General features: G+C 41.3%; 1 protein-coding gene and 1 long non-coding RNA gene across 3 annotated transcripts in view; one reads left to right on the top strand and one right to left on the bottom strand.

Moving 5' to 3' along the window:
- LHFPL6 (LHFPL tetraspan subfamily member 6) overlaps positions 1–16,164 on the top strand; it is a 110,170-nt gene that overhangs the window by 79,214 nt on the left and 14,792 nt on the right. The window contains exon 3 of the mRNA XM_072134458.1: positions 14,136–14,234. Within this exon, the coding sequence (XP_071990559.1) occupies positions 14,136–14,234 (99 nt within the window). The remainder of the gene's footprint in view (positions 1–14,135; positions 14,235–16,164) is intronic.
- On the bottom strand, positions 7,436–16,085 carry LOC140117589 (uncharacterized). Of its 2 annotated transcripts, none has more exons than XR_011853039.1 (3): positions 15,951–16,085; positions 10,886–11,026; positions 7,436–7,551 (listed from the first exon to the last, which is right to left on the bottom strand). It is a non-coding gene; the product is annotated as an uncharacterized lncRNA (long non-coding RNA). The 2 variants fall into 2 exon arrangements; XR_011853038.1 differs by having other exon boundaries at positions 15,985–16,085.

Here is a 16,164-nt window from a genome sequence, read left to right as displayed (position 1 = left end):
GAGAGGACTAGGCATTTTCCATATTATTATTTCGAGGGCGCTCTCCTGTTTGATGGACCTGGTGGCAGCTGGAGTGTCCCAGACAGCCTTGACCTGTAAATCAACACCGTCTGGAGACCCATGAAACTTCTGACAGAAAAGGAAACTTGAGTTTCAGAATGAATTTAGATCTGATGATCTCCAGACACAAGAGTTGCTAGGTGCACATACGCCCGTACAATGTGAGTTACTTTTTCCGCAACCTTCAGAACCTCATGTGGCAGTATGTTTATATGGAAATTCTTATTACATTTTTTACAAGGATTGGCTGCTCCCTGGACCCTTAGCAAACGCATGAGACATTTTTTTTTCGCAGACTACAAAATTTTATTCTTTTCAATTCTCAATGCCTGTACTGTTCTCTTTGTGTAACCAAGGAGGACACATACAAAGTAGAATATTTTACTGCTTTTATTAATTCTTTTAGCGTTCTGAAGTAAGTTTTAATAATGATGATAAGACCAACAAAATGGCACTACCCAAACGATGAGAGCAATACCTTACAACATATCCCCTCTAAGTGCCTGTGCCACACTATTACTTTGCAGGTTCTTTAAGGCTATGGACACTTTTGTCCTGAAAAAAAAAATCAATAAACACATATAGTGCTAGGTTCCTCTATTAAAATAGGATGATCTGAGCTGTTTTTTTTTAGGACTGATGTTTTTTTAACAAGCATTCATATATTATCAGACTGTTGGCTGTGGGGCACTCTCTAGAGCTGGTAACATTGTTCACACTACATAGCTATTATGTAAATAGATAATGTCGGGAGATTCTGCCATCTTCCCTGTGTCAACCATGTATACAGAGACTTAAAGATATATATTACAATATCTTGTCTACTCAGAATGTTAGACACAAAAGAGCAGTGAATGAGGGAGGGATAGCTGAAAGTAGGAAGCAGGAGAGAAGCTGTCTTAGACTGATCTGTCTGCTGTGAGATGAGCATGACTGAGGGTGAGGAGCAGGGAATGAGCTGTATTAGACTGAGCTTTCTGCTGTGAGATGAGAGGAGCGGCTGAGGGAGAGAAGCAGGGAATTAGCTGTATCAGACAGCTGTCTGCTGTGAGATGAGAGGAGCATGGTTGAGGGAGAGAAGCAGGGAATGAGCTTTATCAGACTGAACTTTCTGCTGTGAGATGAGAGGAGCGGCTGAGGGAGAGAAGCAGGGAATTATCTGTATCAGACTGAGCTGTCTTCTCTGAGATGGGAGGGGCATGACTGAGGGAGAGAAGCAGGGAATTATCTGTATCAGACTGAGCTGTCTGCTGTGAGATGGGAGGGGCATGACTGAGGGAGAGAAGCAGGGAATTATCTGTATCAGACTGAGCTGTCTGCTGTGAGATGGGAGGGGCATGACTGAGAGAGAGAAGCAGGGAATAAGCTGTATCAGACTGAGCTGTCTGCTGTGAGATGGGAGGAGCATGACTGAGGGAGGGAAGCAGGGAATTAGCTGTATCAGACTGAGCTGTCTGCTGTGAGATGGGAGGGGCATGGCTGAGGGAGAGAAGCAGGGAATGAGCTGTATAATAATTTAAGTCTCTTTATAAATACAATACAGCAGAAAAGTAAAAAAAAAGGTTGAAAAGAGGGCACATCGCCTTCAAAGGATTAAGAATAAAATCCAAAACTTTACCATTTTTTGAGATTATTATTATCGAAATGTCTCTATAGTTATGGTCTCACAATTCAAGATCCATGGCTAAAAGGTGTATTATTCTTTACAGGATATAATAGTTGATGAATATGAGACATTATGTTTCCATTTGCAGAATATAACTAAATAGGCCACAAACTCTCATCTGATTGGAGAAAAAAGTTGAAAAGTCTTTGTAATATCAAGAGCTGCACAGAACATTGGCTACGAAGGCTGCAGAGCCTTTGATTTACTGCAAAAAGTAAAGGAGACAGGGTGAAAATGAACTCATCATTTCTAATTAGTGTGACTTTCACTGTGTATTAGCACAATGTTAGGAGTCTGCATTACATAAATGGCCATTTATACTTCAAGAGTGTGATCCAGTAGAATAGATTTCAGGCATCTATCAACTGTTCTTCTTCAATTAGTCAAATGGTTTTTGTACTCTAACATGTAATTCTTTGTTTCCCTATTTGGAAGAATTTGCTTTTAAAACCTGCTTATACATAAGTTGCTTTATAGGTGATTGGCTTATGTAGGGCATCTATTTTCTAGGTTTCATTAACAACTAGTTATAGCCTGGGATAGTAGTATTATAACTAATATTACCCGCTCTTAGCTATCATAAAATTGAACGGTTTAACCAAAAGTATTTTGCACATAAAAATCACAAATCAAAGACAAAAACTTGTGCTGCACCTATTCACACTACCTTCCCTGGTCCTGTAACTGAGCTGTTTTCTTGCATGTGCCCTATAGTGATTGGGTTCTGCAGAAGGTAGACCTGCAGTGTCATGATGTGTATTATGCCGTGTGTACATACATCAGCCTGCAGTTTTACTGTATACATATCTGTGTCTGATATCCAGAGGTGAAGAAAGTTCCCAATCTCCCTGTGTTATGGTATTATATTAATGAATAACCAGACATAGAATAAGTCAGTGTCATTTTCTCACCCCCTAGAGCAAGGGATTGAGGCATAGAATTCCAGAAGCAATGACACACATGAAACTGCAACTCTGAATGTGACTGGAGTATCAGAGATAATATAAGGGTAGATGAATGCTTCAGTCACATCCAGAGCTACAGTCACCAGAGATGATATAACAGTATATATATATGACTGCAGGTCTGGGTGTGACTGGATTATCAGAGATAATATAGTAAGAAGGGTAAAACTGCAGTTCTGGATGTGACTGAAGTATCAGAGTTGATTTATATATTGAATCGTTATTCATGAAATTCTTTGTTTCCCCATTTGGAAGAATTTTCCTTCATAATTGATATGTCACTTACCATATAATTTATTGGTGATTAAACTATTTTCAGAAATAGTTGGGATCGGTTAGACCTGGTATGAGGTATCAACAAGGAATCAAAGACTATGGTCTCAACAGTGTATCCTTAGCTCTCCCACCTGGCTAATCCATCTGTCTCACCGTCGTACCACAAATTCAGTTTAAAATATTAACAATGACTTACAAAGCCCCTCCATATATCTCTAAACTTACTAACCAATACCATCCGATATGTAATCTCCAGTCCTCACAGGACCTTCTGCTTCACTCTTTTACCATCCGCTCTTCTTACAACCATCTCCAGGACTTCTCCTGTGCTTCCCTCATTCTCTGGAACTGTATAACAAGATGTGTGAGACTGTCCCCAACTTTCCAAACCTTCAAACGTAACCTGAAAACCCACCTTGTACATTGTCTCCAATCTCCATCTACCGTCCCATATGGATCGTGAGCCCTCGTGGACAGGGTCTTCCTTCCACTTGTTCCAGATCTCTTTAGTTTGTTGAATTTACATTTGTACTTGTCTTTATGTAATGTATGTGAACCCCTTAAAGGGGTTATCCGGGTTTAAATTTTTTATGGCTGGGCTGGGAAGGGCTAGTTAAACATAATAAACATGGACTTACCTCCTCCGGTGCTGCCGATGTCCCGCGCCGCGGTCACTTTGACCCGTGCCCCTGTAAACAAACAGGGGCACGGAAGCCGCGCACAGGGAGCTTCCGGTCCGCGATGTGGACGGCTCCTCCCATGCGTCCCTATCTCTCAGCGTTGTAAGCGCTGGGAGATGGTGCGCATGGGAGCTTCCGGCCGGCCGGAAGCTCCCTGTGCGCCGGTGTAATGAAACCGGCGCACGGAGAAGACCGGCCGCGGCGCGGGACATCGGCAGCACCGGAGGAGGTAAGTACATGTTTATTATGTTTAAATAGCCTTCCCCAGCCCGGACATAAAAAATTTTTTAAACCCGGATAACCCCTTTAATAATTTCACATTACCATGAATTAATGGTGCTCTACAAATAATAATAACAAATATAAAAGAGATGTGCCATGGGAACAGGGAGATGGAATGAGATTGGTACCACTCTATCTGCCTTAGGGTTTTTCAGTACAACAAAAAAAACCTTTAACTTACATGGCATCTACCAGGTGGAGCAATAATATATGATAAGTGACTCTACATAATGTATTTGCCATGGAAGCAGTAAGACAAATATGACTACATAAAAGTAGTATTGTTTAGGGACAAGCATATATCGCTTCATACACAAATCCTATACTGTTCTATAATCATCATAGCCTGGAGTGTCTGTGTGTCAGGAGGCGACCATCATACGATCAAGAAGGATGTCCTCTAATATTCGGCCCAGCCCAGCGTGAATCTGTAAAGAAGAACATATCAGGTTCAGCTCCGTCTCATCATTCTAAGATTAATACTGTATTTATGACTCGTCCCATACTGTTCCTAACATGAAATAATACAGATGCGACCTCAATCTATATGGCCTGCACATTTCTGTAGGATGTACTTGGTAATCTCAGAGAGTGTGATCTACAAAGTGCATTTGAGGAAGGTTAAGGACAATGGATGCAGTGAAGGGGTGAGAGGAATTGGCAGATGAGGCTCTGAGAATGGCTATTTCTGTTATACAGCTGGGCTCAAAGCCAGTCTCCAGCAGGTCAAGAATTGTAACACAGTAGGCCAAGCCGCTCAATGGCTCTTACAGACTGACAGAGGAATTTGGCTTCTCTTTTCAAGGAAACTTTCATCTGCTTTGTGAATAGTGGTCTTAAGCGAGGACTAAATGTTTAATTTTGGCACAGTGCTTTGACTCCTATATTAAGATTTGGTTTAGAGTAGAGATATATGTACACATTCATTACAGCATATTAAAAACTTTTAAGATCAGAGCGTACTCAACTTTGTTTCCATGAACCAGTTTTTGGCTTCTTAGAGACAGACTTGAAGGGAGTCAACAGGGTAACCTCTCCCTGTACTGACCTCTCCTCAACCTCTTCCCTCTGAGTCTTGCCTTGTTATCTCTTGGGCTTCCTGTAAGTCATACATTAATGTCTAGGGAGTTTTTAAAAGTTTTCCTTTTACCAAACTCTAAAACATATTTGCATATACCCTTCCCAGAATTTTAAGGACATTTACCACCAGGAGCAAAAAAAACTTTTCTGTAAAAAACAAGGAGTAAGAATTTATCTTCTTACTCCCTGTTTTTTACAAAAAAGTATTTTTAAAATTATGCAAATGTGTGGATAGATGTTAATGGAGCCTGGAGCCCCTATGGCTTATTTGCATAATTTTTAAAGCCTTTTTTTATTAAAAACCATGGTATAAGAAGACAAAAGACGAACATATCCTGCCAGAGTATGTTAGTGCGCTTGGTTTACAATCCTTGCTCCTGGTGGTAAATGGCAGATCCTGCCAGAGGGGACACACCCCAGTATGTCAGTCGCCAACCTATTTGTGGTTTGCGAGTACCAGTGCAAGACGTATAGGACCTTGCAAAGGAAAGGACCACACCTTGACATTCACAATTACAGCATGAACATTTCAACTTTTCATCTAAAAAACAAACTTCAACTTTATCCTATTATCTGTAGATTCTTTTACCACTAATAAACAGCCTAGGTGTATGACTAAGAAATTTGAAAAGTATGAGGTCCGCACTCACTGTTGCTTGAGTCGAAGGTTGTTTCTTTATTGTTTCATGGAAAACAGCAGTTACAAGTATAGAGGATAAATAATCTGACACATTTCTGACCTTCACGGTCCTTAGTCATAGATGTCATCTATGTTATCATGTGCCTATGATTCCGTAGTACACAATCATAGTGACTCAGTTAGGCACCACATGGCCGAGCCTTCGAGTCAAAAACCCAAACCCAGCTTAAACTCCAAGATCGTTCCATATTCCGTCTCCAGCTCTGACTCTTAGGTAGATCATGTCTTACATATCATTATCAATTTACTATAAAATTATTAGAAATAAATATGAATCTTAAAGGACACCTGTCATCAGGTCTGTGTCACTTGTCCTGTCACTACTACCTGTTGGAGCAGCTCACAAGGATCCATCCCAGCCTTTATCTAGTTATTTCATACATTATTCATTGTAAAATCATGTATTTTTTATCATGTAAATGAGGCTGGTCACATGGTCACAGGCAGTGATGTCACCCCTGTTACCCCTCCCCTCTCCTCCCCCTGCTCATGTCTGTGTGTAATGTATAGTAAAGCATGGCTAGTGTGTGTGTATGTCATCTGCTGACATGCTGCATCCTCCTAATACACAGGTGAGAGACACAGACATCAGCTACACATAAATCTGACATGTTCTGCTGTAACATGGCTGCCTGGAGCTGCTGTATCTCTCCTATATACACACACACACACACACACACACACACACAGGCTGCAGGGGGCGTGGCCACCAGCACCAGGAAGCATATCATTATACAGCCTCACACCATTATACAGGCTGTCAGTCAAGCACTGGGGGTGTGGCTGTACATCCCACTCATGAATAGAGTGGACAGCTTGAATATGCTAATGCTTCATTGGACATTTCACAGGTCATTTGCATACAGCTTTAGGACCTCATTGCTTAGGTTTACAGGCATGTAGAGGGACAATGAAGGGATAGAGGCAATGCTCTCTAATGGCAGTTTATGAAAATCTATTTAGTTTAGGGGGGTTATTTTACATGACGGGTTCTCTTTAAAGGAAACCTACCATGAGGAATCTACCATCAGAAGTAAATCTGATGGTAGATTCTCCTGCCTGCCTCTGCCCTAATCTGTAATTTAATAATCCTGGAACCAAACTTAACTTGTTAAAATTTGTATTTTAGTAATATGTAAATTAACTGAAGAGGCTATTGGGGCTTGTACGAGCCTGGCCGGGTACTAGAAGCTAAGGCTACTCCACGCTTCAGTAACCTCTGCAGTTAATTTACATATTACTAAAGTTTTTAACAAGTTAGGTTAGGTTCCAGGATTATTAAATTACCAATTAGGGAAGAGGCAGCAGGAAGAATTTACCAGCAGATCTACCGGTAGATTCCTTCTTATGGTAGATTCCTTATGGTAGGTCATGGAGTAAATGATCACTAAATGATATTAGTTCTCTAAATGAAAAGTTGGGAGTCCACCGACTCCGATTCTAGGTAAAACTGACTGTTTATAGCTCTATATAGGTCTGGCAATAAAAGTCTTCAGAGAATTGTGTGAACTCTTGTGTTAATATGCAGTTTGCGATGACTTTCCCGAATATTTTATGTAGCAAAAAGTTTAAAAAATTATGGATTTTCCAGCTTTATAAAAGTGGGAAATGGGTGAATTCCCTGAGAATACACCTCCCCTCATTCATTTTAGTGTATTAAGGGATAATATCCTCCTTGTGAGATGATGTAGAAATGCCTCCAGCGCTGACAGCGTTACCTACACTTGTTTTATTAAACCTCTGAAGAATGTGTCTGCGGATCAGGTGCTTTAAATCCTTTGAGACCTGAGATTGTCTGGATTTGTATTGTCTGCTCGGAAGAGATGAAACAGTTTTCAGCTCCTGGAAGGAGATAAGATTTTATTTTTGGCAGCCGGGTAATACATTTGTGCACACAATGTCTAAATAATTATTCTTGAATTATTCTTGTCAATGTATCAAAGTTGGACGATTTCTTTTTTTTTTTCCCCTCAAAGATGTCAATTATTGCGGAAAGCACAAAAGATTTAAAAAAAACATAATTAAAATGTATTTTTCTATTATATATTTGGAAGGATCTAGAACTAGACTTCATAAAGAGTCTTTATTTTTGGGAGATAAGGAGAATTTGCAGATTAATGGGTGTGTACATCTGTAATGTAAAAGGCATAAAATGAAGTAAAAAGTTAATTGTATCATCAATGACAATAGACTTTTTATTATAATCATAGATTTAAGATGCATAAATTAAATATTTGCAAGAATATTAAACATTATAATTTTAATCCCAAGGAGTTGAAATTTCTAGCAGACGCATGAGGCCCCTCATCTAGCTGACATTATATCAGTTCTCTGTATAGATGTTCAGTATAACTGGTCTATGGCACAGGAGAGGAGGAGGCTGTGCCCGTGCAGCCGTGTCCATGGCACAAACACTGGGCAATATCCAGTCTGGGAAAGACGTGAATACAGGGTTGGCTGTCAACAACAGGGAACAGGAAACAAGTTGGGTTAGCTTTTAAGGTCAACTATACTAGACTAAGGAGAGCTGGTGGGGAAACCGCAGTGGCATTGAACAATTTTGCAAAGAAAAAGGTTTAAAAATTTTAAAATCCACTTTTTATTTTATAAATGCTATTTAAAGGGGTTTTTCCCATGAACAAAAGTTAGGCCCTATCCACGGCCCCCTAGAGTAACGGAGCAGGCGGCCACACATGACCATTCTGCTCCATTAATCTCTATGGAGCTGATGGAGATCTGTGAGCGCGGCGCCCAGCAATTTCCGTCAGCTCCGTAGAGATTAATGGAGCAGAACAGTCATTCGCAACCATCTGCTCCATCAGACGAGGGGAACGACGAGGGGTCCGGCGTTTTTACCGATATAGGGTTGTCTCAGAACTGAGACTCAGCAGGGTGGGCCCTATCCCTCGGATAGGCCCAACTTCCGTTTGTGGGAAAACCCCTTTAAGTGTACCACAAAGGTAACTATATCTGTTAGTGCATGTGAAGTTTGCAAGAATAAGGTTTGAGAAACCGCATACTGCGCGCAACGGCCCGTCGCCTCTTAGTGGCGTGCAACTTCCCGCTCTGTGTTCCTACCCGCACTTAAGTGATCACTGTCCCCGATATCAGTGAGTGCCGTCTGCCTGTCTTCTGCACTGGATTGTTGAAATTATTTATGGGAAGAAGTTTTACATCAAAAATTCGGAAAACAAATTGCTGGTTTGACTGCCTCCAAGTTATGTAATGGCCATGTTTTTCCAGGGAGTACAAGATTTGAATCGTGTAGTATTGAAGATTTGTTTTCTCTATGGTCTTCTTCCTTTATTGACCACCTGCACCGTGTCACAGGGTCACATCTACGTGATATAATGATGTTGTATTTACACAGAAGAAACTCAATATCAGTACATCAATAATTGGTAATGGATACACTCAAAGTCCTAATTACCAGTGTAGACTTTTTTTTTAAAACCTATTTGATCCTTCTAGAACTAAAATAAAATAATATCAAACCATGCATATTACACTCTTAAAGGTGTATTCCCACAAGGACAAGTTTCTTATAGGTACTCAGGGTAACAAAATAACACATTCTCTAATTCACTGGTATTAACAAAAATGCAGCATTTCACAGATATAAGTCCAACCCGTCTCTATCAGTCCTGGTGTACACAATTTCAATTGCCCCTAGACACGGCCCTGTAACTTCTGACTTAGGGTCGGGTGGCCGCCATCTTGGATTTCTGTGTGAGATTGTGCAGATGAGATTTCTGTCTATCTCTGCTGTACGGCTGTAGCTATGCCCGCTGCATGGAGCTAAAAGACCAGGCGCATGCGTTTCAGGCAAACCCCCCTCCCACTTGCATTTTTGGATGCGTTTAAAAATGTGAGAAAAAGGCAAATTTGACAATGTAATTGCATGTCACTCATTGTTCCTGTATTATTCTACTATTATTGTAATTTTATTTTATGGCTTGTGATACTTATCGCCCCAAAAGGCACCTCACTGTTTCACTGCAATGTCACGCCATTGCTCTGCTTATTGTTGTAACCTAATGTTTAATAAAACCACTTGAATGGGAAAAAAAACGTGATAAAAAGTCTACGAGGGAAGGAGGCCTCACTCACTGATCACATCCTGTCAGCACATGGTGAGCATAGAGAGAAGCTGCAAACTACAAGCAACAAGGAGATAAGTGATCCTGGGGAAGGTGGAGGCAGGCACGTATCTGTGAGATGTAGAAGTGCTGTGTGTGTAATAGGCATCTCATGCATGTTATCATCTCTGATCTGTCTCATCTCACTTCCTTTGAGTCAGTGTGTTAATACAATGTCAGAAGCCAGATGAAAGTGTATATATACACCTGTCACCCCACAGAACTAGATGGATCATAATGTGTCTGCTTAGAGAGTCCCCCCCCACACCCTGGAATATTACACTGAGCAACTGAGGGGGAGAGAGGAGCTAAAACAGCAATAAAAATGTAAAGTAAGGGGTTTAAATGATCTTTATTGAAATGTGAACATTTTCTTTCATGGGAAAACCCCTTTAATTTATTATTATTTATTTTATGTATTGATGACCAAGCAATTTTGTCCATTTTCATAAGCACTTCAGGATTTTAAAAACACTTTGGGGGAGATTTACCATCAAGTTTATGAGGTAAAACTGTTCTAGCTTCCCATGGAAGCCAATCAGAGATCAGCTTCAATTTTATAAACAGCTGTGGGAAAAGAAAGCTGAGCTCTGATTAGGTTTAAATGAGCAACTAGAACAGTTATGCTCTAAGAGACTTATGATAAATCTCCCCATCTATTTTTAGCCATATGGGGGCTTGAATTTTGGGACAAATTCTATTTTGTAATAAAGTAAGAATGTTCTTAGTTGCTCATGGAAACCAATTGCAGCTCCCCTTTGAAATATTTATGAGCACTGGTAAAATGAATTGGTAATTGGTTGCTATGGGCAACTAAGAACATTCTTACTTTTAGACAGCTTGATAAATCTGCCCAATTCATTGTTATATATTGTTTTAATGTCTTTCAAAATCAGCTATTTTATTATACAGTAGTTCTACTAGTGTGTTTTTTTAGTTTGATTTATGTGTTGAAAATATCAAGTTTTTTTATAACTTTTTTTCCCCAGATGCTTCTTGGTACTGTCAAGAAATAGAAAAAATTTAGCGGCACTCACCAATTAAAATTCAATGTCTTTATTCTATCTCTTCTTAAAAAGTTAGGCAGTGTCGGGCCGGGGGTTAAACTGACCCATTGCATCAAGTTGTATTTTAGGCTCATGTTGCCAAAACTTTTTTTCACCAGCTTCCTCTTGGTACTGTCAAGAAATAGAAAAAATATAGCGACACTCCCCAATTAGAATCCAATATCTTTATTTTATCTCTTCTTAAAATGTTAGCAGACAATTAGGGTGGGATCGGGGAGCAAAATGACCAATTTCTTTTTCAAAGATAGGCACGGTAACCCCCCCCCCTTTACGCCACCTCCACGCCACCTCCACGCCATGTGGGTGTCTCTCAGTGGCGTTACTAAGAGAGGCAGGGCCCCATAGCGGATTTCTGAATGGTGCCCCACTTACCCCTTAAAAAACATACATACAGTACATACACACACTTTATATACTCAAATACATACACTACCATATGCAGCTATACATCACATACACAGACATACAGCGTATACATATCACATATGCGTACACATTTAGAGCACATACACATAACAAATACACACATACAGCATATTCCCACACAATACCACAGAGGTCGGGGCCCCCTAACACTGTGGGCCCCATAGCAGCTGCTATGGCTACTACCCAGTGTTGTTACGATCCTGGTGTCTCTGACACAGGTTGTAGCACAATTCTATTCTATAGCGGGCCTTTTGGTATATCAACACTGACCTAAAGGGCAAAGGAGACATCAAGCATCACCAGTGATTAATAAATTCTCCAACTGTGTGTATGGGAGTTCCATTGGTCGCCATGACTAATGTGTAATGTTAATTTGAACTTTTTGTAAACGCTTAATTGTATGCTAAAGGAAAGAATAGGTCCAAAAATGATAAAGTAGGTTGACCATCAGTTGTTGCATCTTACACAATATCACATGTGGCAAGACTGACTCATTTATGGGTTAACTAAAAATACTATTTGACCTGAATTTACTATTTGAAAGAATAGTCAAAAAATCATCAATTACATTGTCTTGTTTTAGAATTGAGTTTATTCCGTAAAATAAAGGGTTATGGAAATATTTCTTTTAAGAATACATTAAATATGAAACCAAGGTTTGTATTCTGAGAAATTATTCCCATTGCTATAAAAAGAAGATATTTTAGTGATTTTTTTTCAAGTTAAGTTTTTTAAGACCTTTTCCTCCTTTAATTATTCTCAATTACACGGATGCTTGGTTCGGTGGCCATGAGCCCACTGTCGGAAAACCAGGATGATGAGGATTTTTGGATGCAAGCAGTACACAGACGCGTTATTTTGATGGCGATGGCACAGAACAGATGCTGCTGCTTAGGTGCCACTTTTCTTAGGAAAGATCTGGGCAGCTTAAGAATTCTATCTCAGTTTGCCTGAATTTGTAATTTTAGTATTTCTCGCTCCTCCTGGCCAATGTTTCTGGCTACAGACAATACTCATGTAAATTTCATTATCACCATCTGTATATGTTGTCAGCTCACATTGCCCTGGCAGCCCTGGTGAATACGAAAGAAGAAAATATTGTGGTAGTTCATTGCCTTTGTTGCTTTAGCGTGTGGCTAATTGCACATCTATGGGACTCGAAGGAAGATTGCCATTTTTATAGTGTGTTGTGTTTTGTTGTGACACGGGAAGTGGTTCTTATTCCTGTCAGAAAGGGAAGAGCGGCTGCCATTTTGTCAGTGGCTATTTACTGAGAATCTTTTTTAAAGTTGCTGACTAATATGGCTGAATCAATTTGTAGAATTGTAACATCTGTGCCAGCATCGTCATCTGTCCGCAGAAGGCGGCTTAGAAGGTATTGGTTCTCTTCTGTGTTCTGTGTGTGTGTGAACAGTGTCAAAGGTTTCTGCTCTATTGTGATTAATTGAGCCACACCCAGCTCTCTGCAGCCAGCCCTGTCCAGCAAGGGTTACTTGACCCAGCCGTGTCCACCAAGGGTTACTTGACCCAGCCCTGTCCAGCAAGGGTTACTTGACCCAGCCCTGTCCAGCAAGGGTTACTTGACCCAGCCCTGTCCAGCAAGGGTTACTTGACCCAGCCCTGTCCAGCAAGGGTTACTAGTCAGGTGCTGGAGGTGGTGTCCAGCAACTCCTTTACAAATCTACCCAGTTCCATTACTCTTTGCTGGTTCTACAAGTCTCTCTATACCTGTTTCCTGTGATCTTGTGTTGTTACCTGTACTTACCTCTGCTGCGTTTACTCGACTGACCGCTAGTGATACGATTGTGTACCTTTGCCGCCATCTTCATTTTGACCCACTTCTGTCCGACTCCGCTTGTTTGTCTGTTATTTGTGCTTCCATGTCCTAGTGTGAATAGTGATCTATCTCTGACTTCTTGTTAGCTGTCCACTCCACCGACCAGCAGCTGTCAGATGAAGTAAGTTTTCCCTGTCGCCTTGCAGGGTCTCTTAGGGTCTGTTTTTTAGGTTCCCGATAGTGGGTTCACCATGATCAAGGTGGTCTATCTGCTTTAGGCAGTTGATAGCCCGCAGGGACACCGCTGATTGAGTTCACCACTGCTTACTCAGTCTAACAACTAGTGCCAAGTCTGGTTGGCGTTGCCCTGTTCTCTGGACAGCTCTCAACAAGAATAGAAGAAAAAGCTGCAACACTCCTCAAAGGACATCTAACACCAGGATGAAGGATTGTAAACCAAGTACACTGACATACTGGTGTGTGTCCTCTCTGGATCTGCTCTACTTTTAGCTTCTTAGGACCTTGTTTGTACAAAAAACAGGTTTTAAAAATTATATAAAAGAACCTTAGGGGCTCTGGGTCTATATGATGTCAATTTAGACTGAAGCCCCTCAGGCTCATTTGCATAATCTTTAAAACCTTATTTCTTAAAAACAAGGGCTTGACAAGCTAGAAGAAGAGGGCATCCTGCCAGAAGGTGGACACACCAGGATGTAAGTGTTTCTGGATTACAATCCTTAATCCTGGGGGTAGATATGCTTTATGTTTCCAATGATTGTTATTTACAAAAGCGTGCAGCATTTCATTCACTGTTCTTTATGAAGCGTGCATGATTGTCTCAAATTACCCTGATGAGTTCTCTCTAAGCTTATGATAGGTTACAGAAATGTATTTATATAAAAGTTGCATCATTGCACGGTACATGTTGTTCTTGGTGCTCATCTCCTCCACAATTGAAGTGACTCTAAGCCTGCAGCTCACAGTTTTGTACAATAATTTGTGCTCATTTCCTTGCAGGGTTGCTGATTGGATCCGGTTGCGCTTTGTATCCTCTGGGCTGGAACAGTGAGGAAGTTCGACAGGCATGTGGGAATCTATCGGCACAATTTGAACTGGGTACGTAAGACCTCTACCGACACACGGAGGTCTCAAATTATACTTCATTGTAGTTGTGTAATGTGTAGAAATTTGGATGGATTATTATTTCAAAAAATGATGAAAAATGCAGCAAATGCTGTTAGAAATACAATTTACAGTATTTATTATTTCTTTTCCAATCCAATGCTGATGCTATAGTAGTTCCCTGTAGTCTTTGTTCATAGATAACACTGCAACCAATCAGTGGTATAGTTAATGTTTATAAAATCCTGATACCCACTATTATTACCGTATATACTCGAGTATAAGCCGACCCGAGTATAAGCCGAGACCCCTAATTTTACCACCAAAAACTGGAAAAACCTATTGACTCGAGTATAAGCCGAGGGTGTAGTATACAGCCAGCCTGCCCCCTGTAGTATACAGCCAGCCTGCCCCCAAGTAGTATACAGCCTGCCCCCAAGTAGTATACAGCCTGCCCCCATGTAGTATACAGCCTGACCCAATAGTAGCATACAGCCTGCCCCAATAGTAGTATACAGCCTGCCCCAATAGTAGTATACAGCCTGCCCCAATAGTAGTATGCAGCCTGCCCCCATAGTAGCATACAGCCTGCCCCAATAGTAGTATACAGCCTGCCCCCAGTATGCCAAGTGAATAAAAAAAACAAACTTAATACTCACCCTCCGACGATACTCACCTTTGATGCTCGGCACGGCTCCCGGTCCTCGGCGGTGGCTCCCGGTCCTGGCGGCGGCTTCCGAACCTCGGTGGCAGCTCCCGGTCCTCCCGGTCCTGGCGGCGGCTTCCGAACCTTGGTGGCAGCTCCTCTCTTCTTTCTTCACTGGCGGCTCCCGGTCACTTCGTCATCAGCGGCAACAGCGCCGCATCTTAGTGTGCGCCCGACTGCCGGCTAGCGAAGTAAGCAAAGAGCCCGGGAGCCGCCAGTGAAGAAAGAAGAGAGGAGCGGAGCCGCTGCCGAGAATCGGGAGCTGCCGCCGAGGATCCGGACACCGGAGGGTGAGTATTACTATTTTTTTTTTGACTTGTTTTTTTTTTTTTTTAGTTGACTTGTGTATAAGCCGAGGTGAGGTTTTTCAGCACATTTTTTGTGCTGAAAATCTCGGCTTATACACGAGAATATACAGTAGATTTCCAATTATCCAGGAAATCCAAGGATCCTTCGGCTACATTCATACGACATGTGCCTGGCGTACCGTAGCACGGGGGGCACAAGTTGACGCTGGGGGAGAGGAGGAGGAAGGGGTGAGTGCTGCTCTTCCCCACCCCTCTCCATAGCAATGTATGGAGCCAGATTCCGGAGAAAGATAGTACATGTCCTATCTTTATGCACAGCTACGGAACGGTACAGTGCCACACGCCTTAGATACGTCCCCCATACAGCAGTGTGAATGTAGCCTTACACTGTATCCATTTGGGAACATGGATGAGGAGAGGACCACTTTATATATCTCGTTTGGCCACAAAGTCCAAGGCTAGGTTCTAAAATTGGTCCCCACGGTAGTAGTGTGCCCACAGTTGGAACCAAAATTTCATGGCAAGTACATGTAAAGACAATTTTACTGAAGGTTCTGTATTCTATAGTAAACCAGGCGCTGTGACTACCGTTTGAGAGCCTAGCCTAGTGTCAGGTATTTCGTATTAATAAACCCACGCTCGTCTGTTTAATTGGTTTCTACGTAAGGAAATATAGTCTCCATTTTCTATAAATACCTCACTGCTGTGGTGCCCTCGCTGCCTCCCCTACCTTCTTGTTTTGACTGATCTTCATACCCGCTAATCACTTTGCTTTGATTTCTGTATGTGAGTTGAGTGATCTCCCTGGAGCCTGAGCTGAAGATTAATTAATTCATCTAAAAATGCATAGGATTCATTTATGTAATTACCAGTTGTAATTGAAAACGCAAGGCAAAAAAATAAATTATAT

The sequence above is a fragment of the Engystomops pustulosus genome, chromosome 2, assembly GCF_040894005.1.
Source record: "Engystomops pustulosus chromosome 2, aEngPut4.maternal, whole genome shotgun sequence".
NCBI lineage: Eukaryota > Metazoa > Chordata > Amphibia > Anura > Leptodactylidae > Engystomops > Engystomops pustulosus.
Note: the sequence above shows the minus strand (reverse complement) of the source record. Positions and strands in the feature narration are given on the sequence as shown.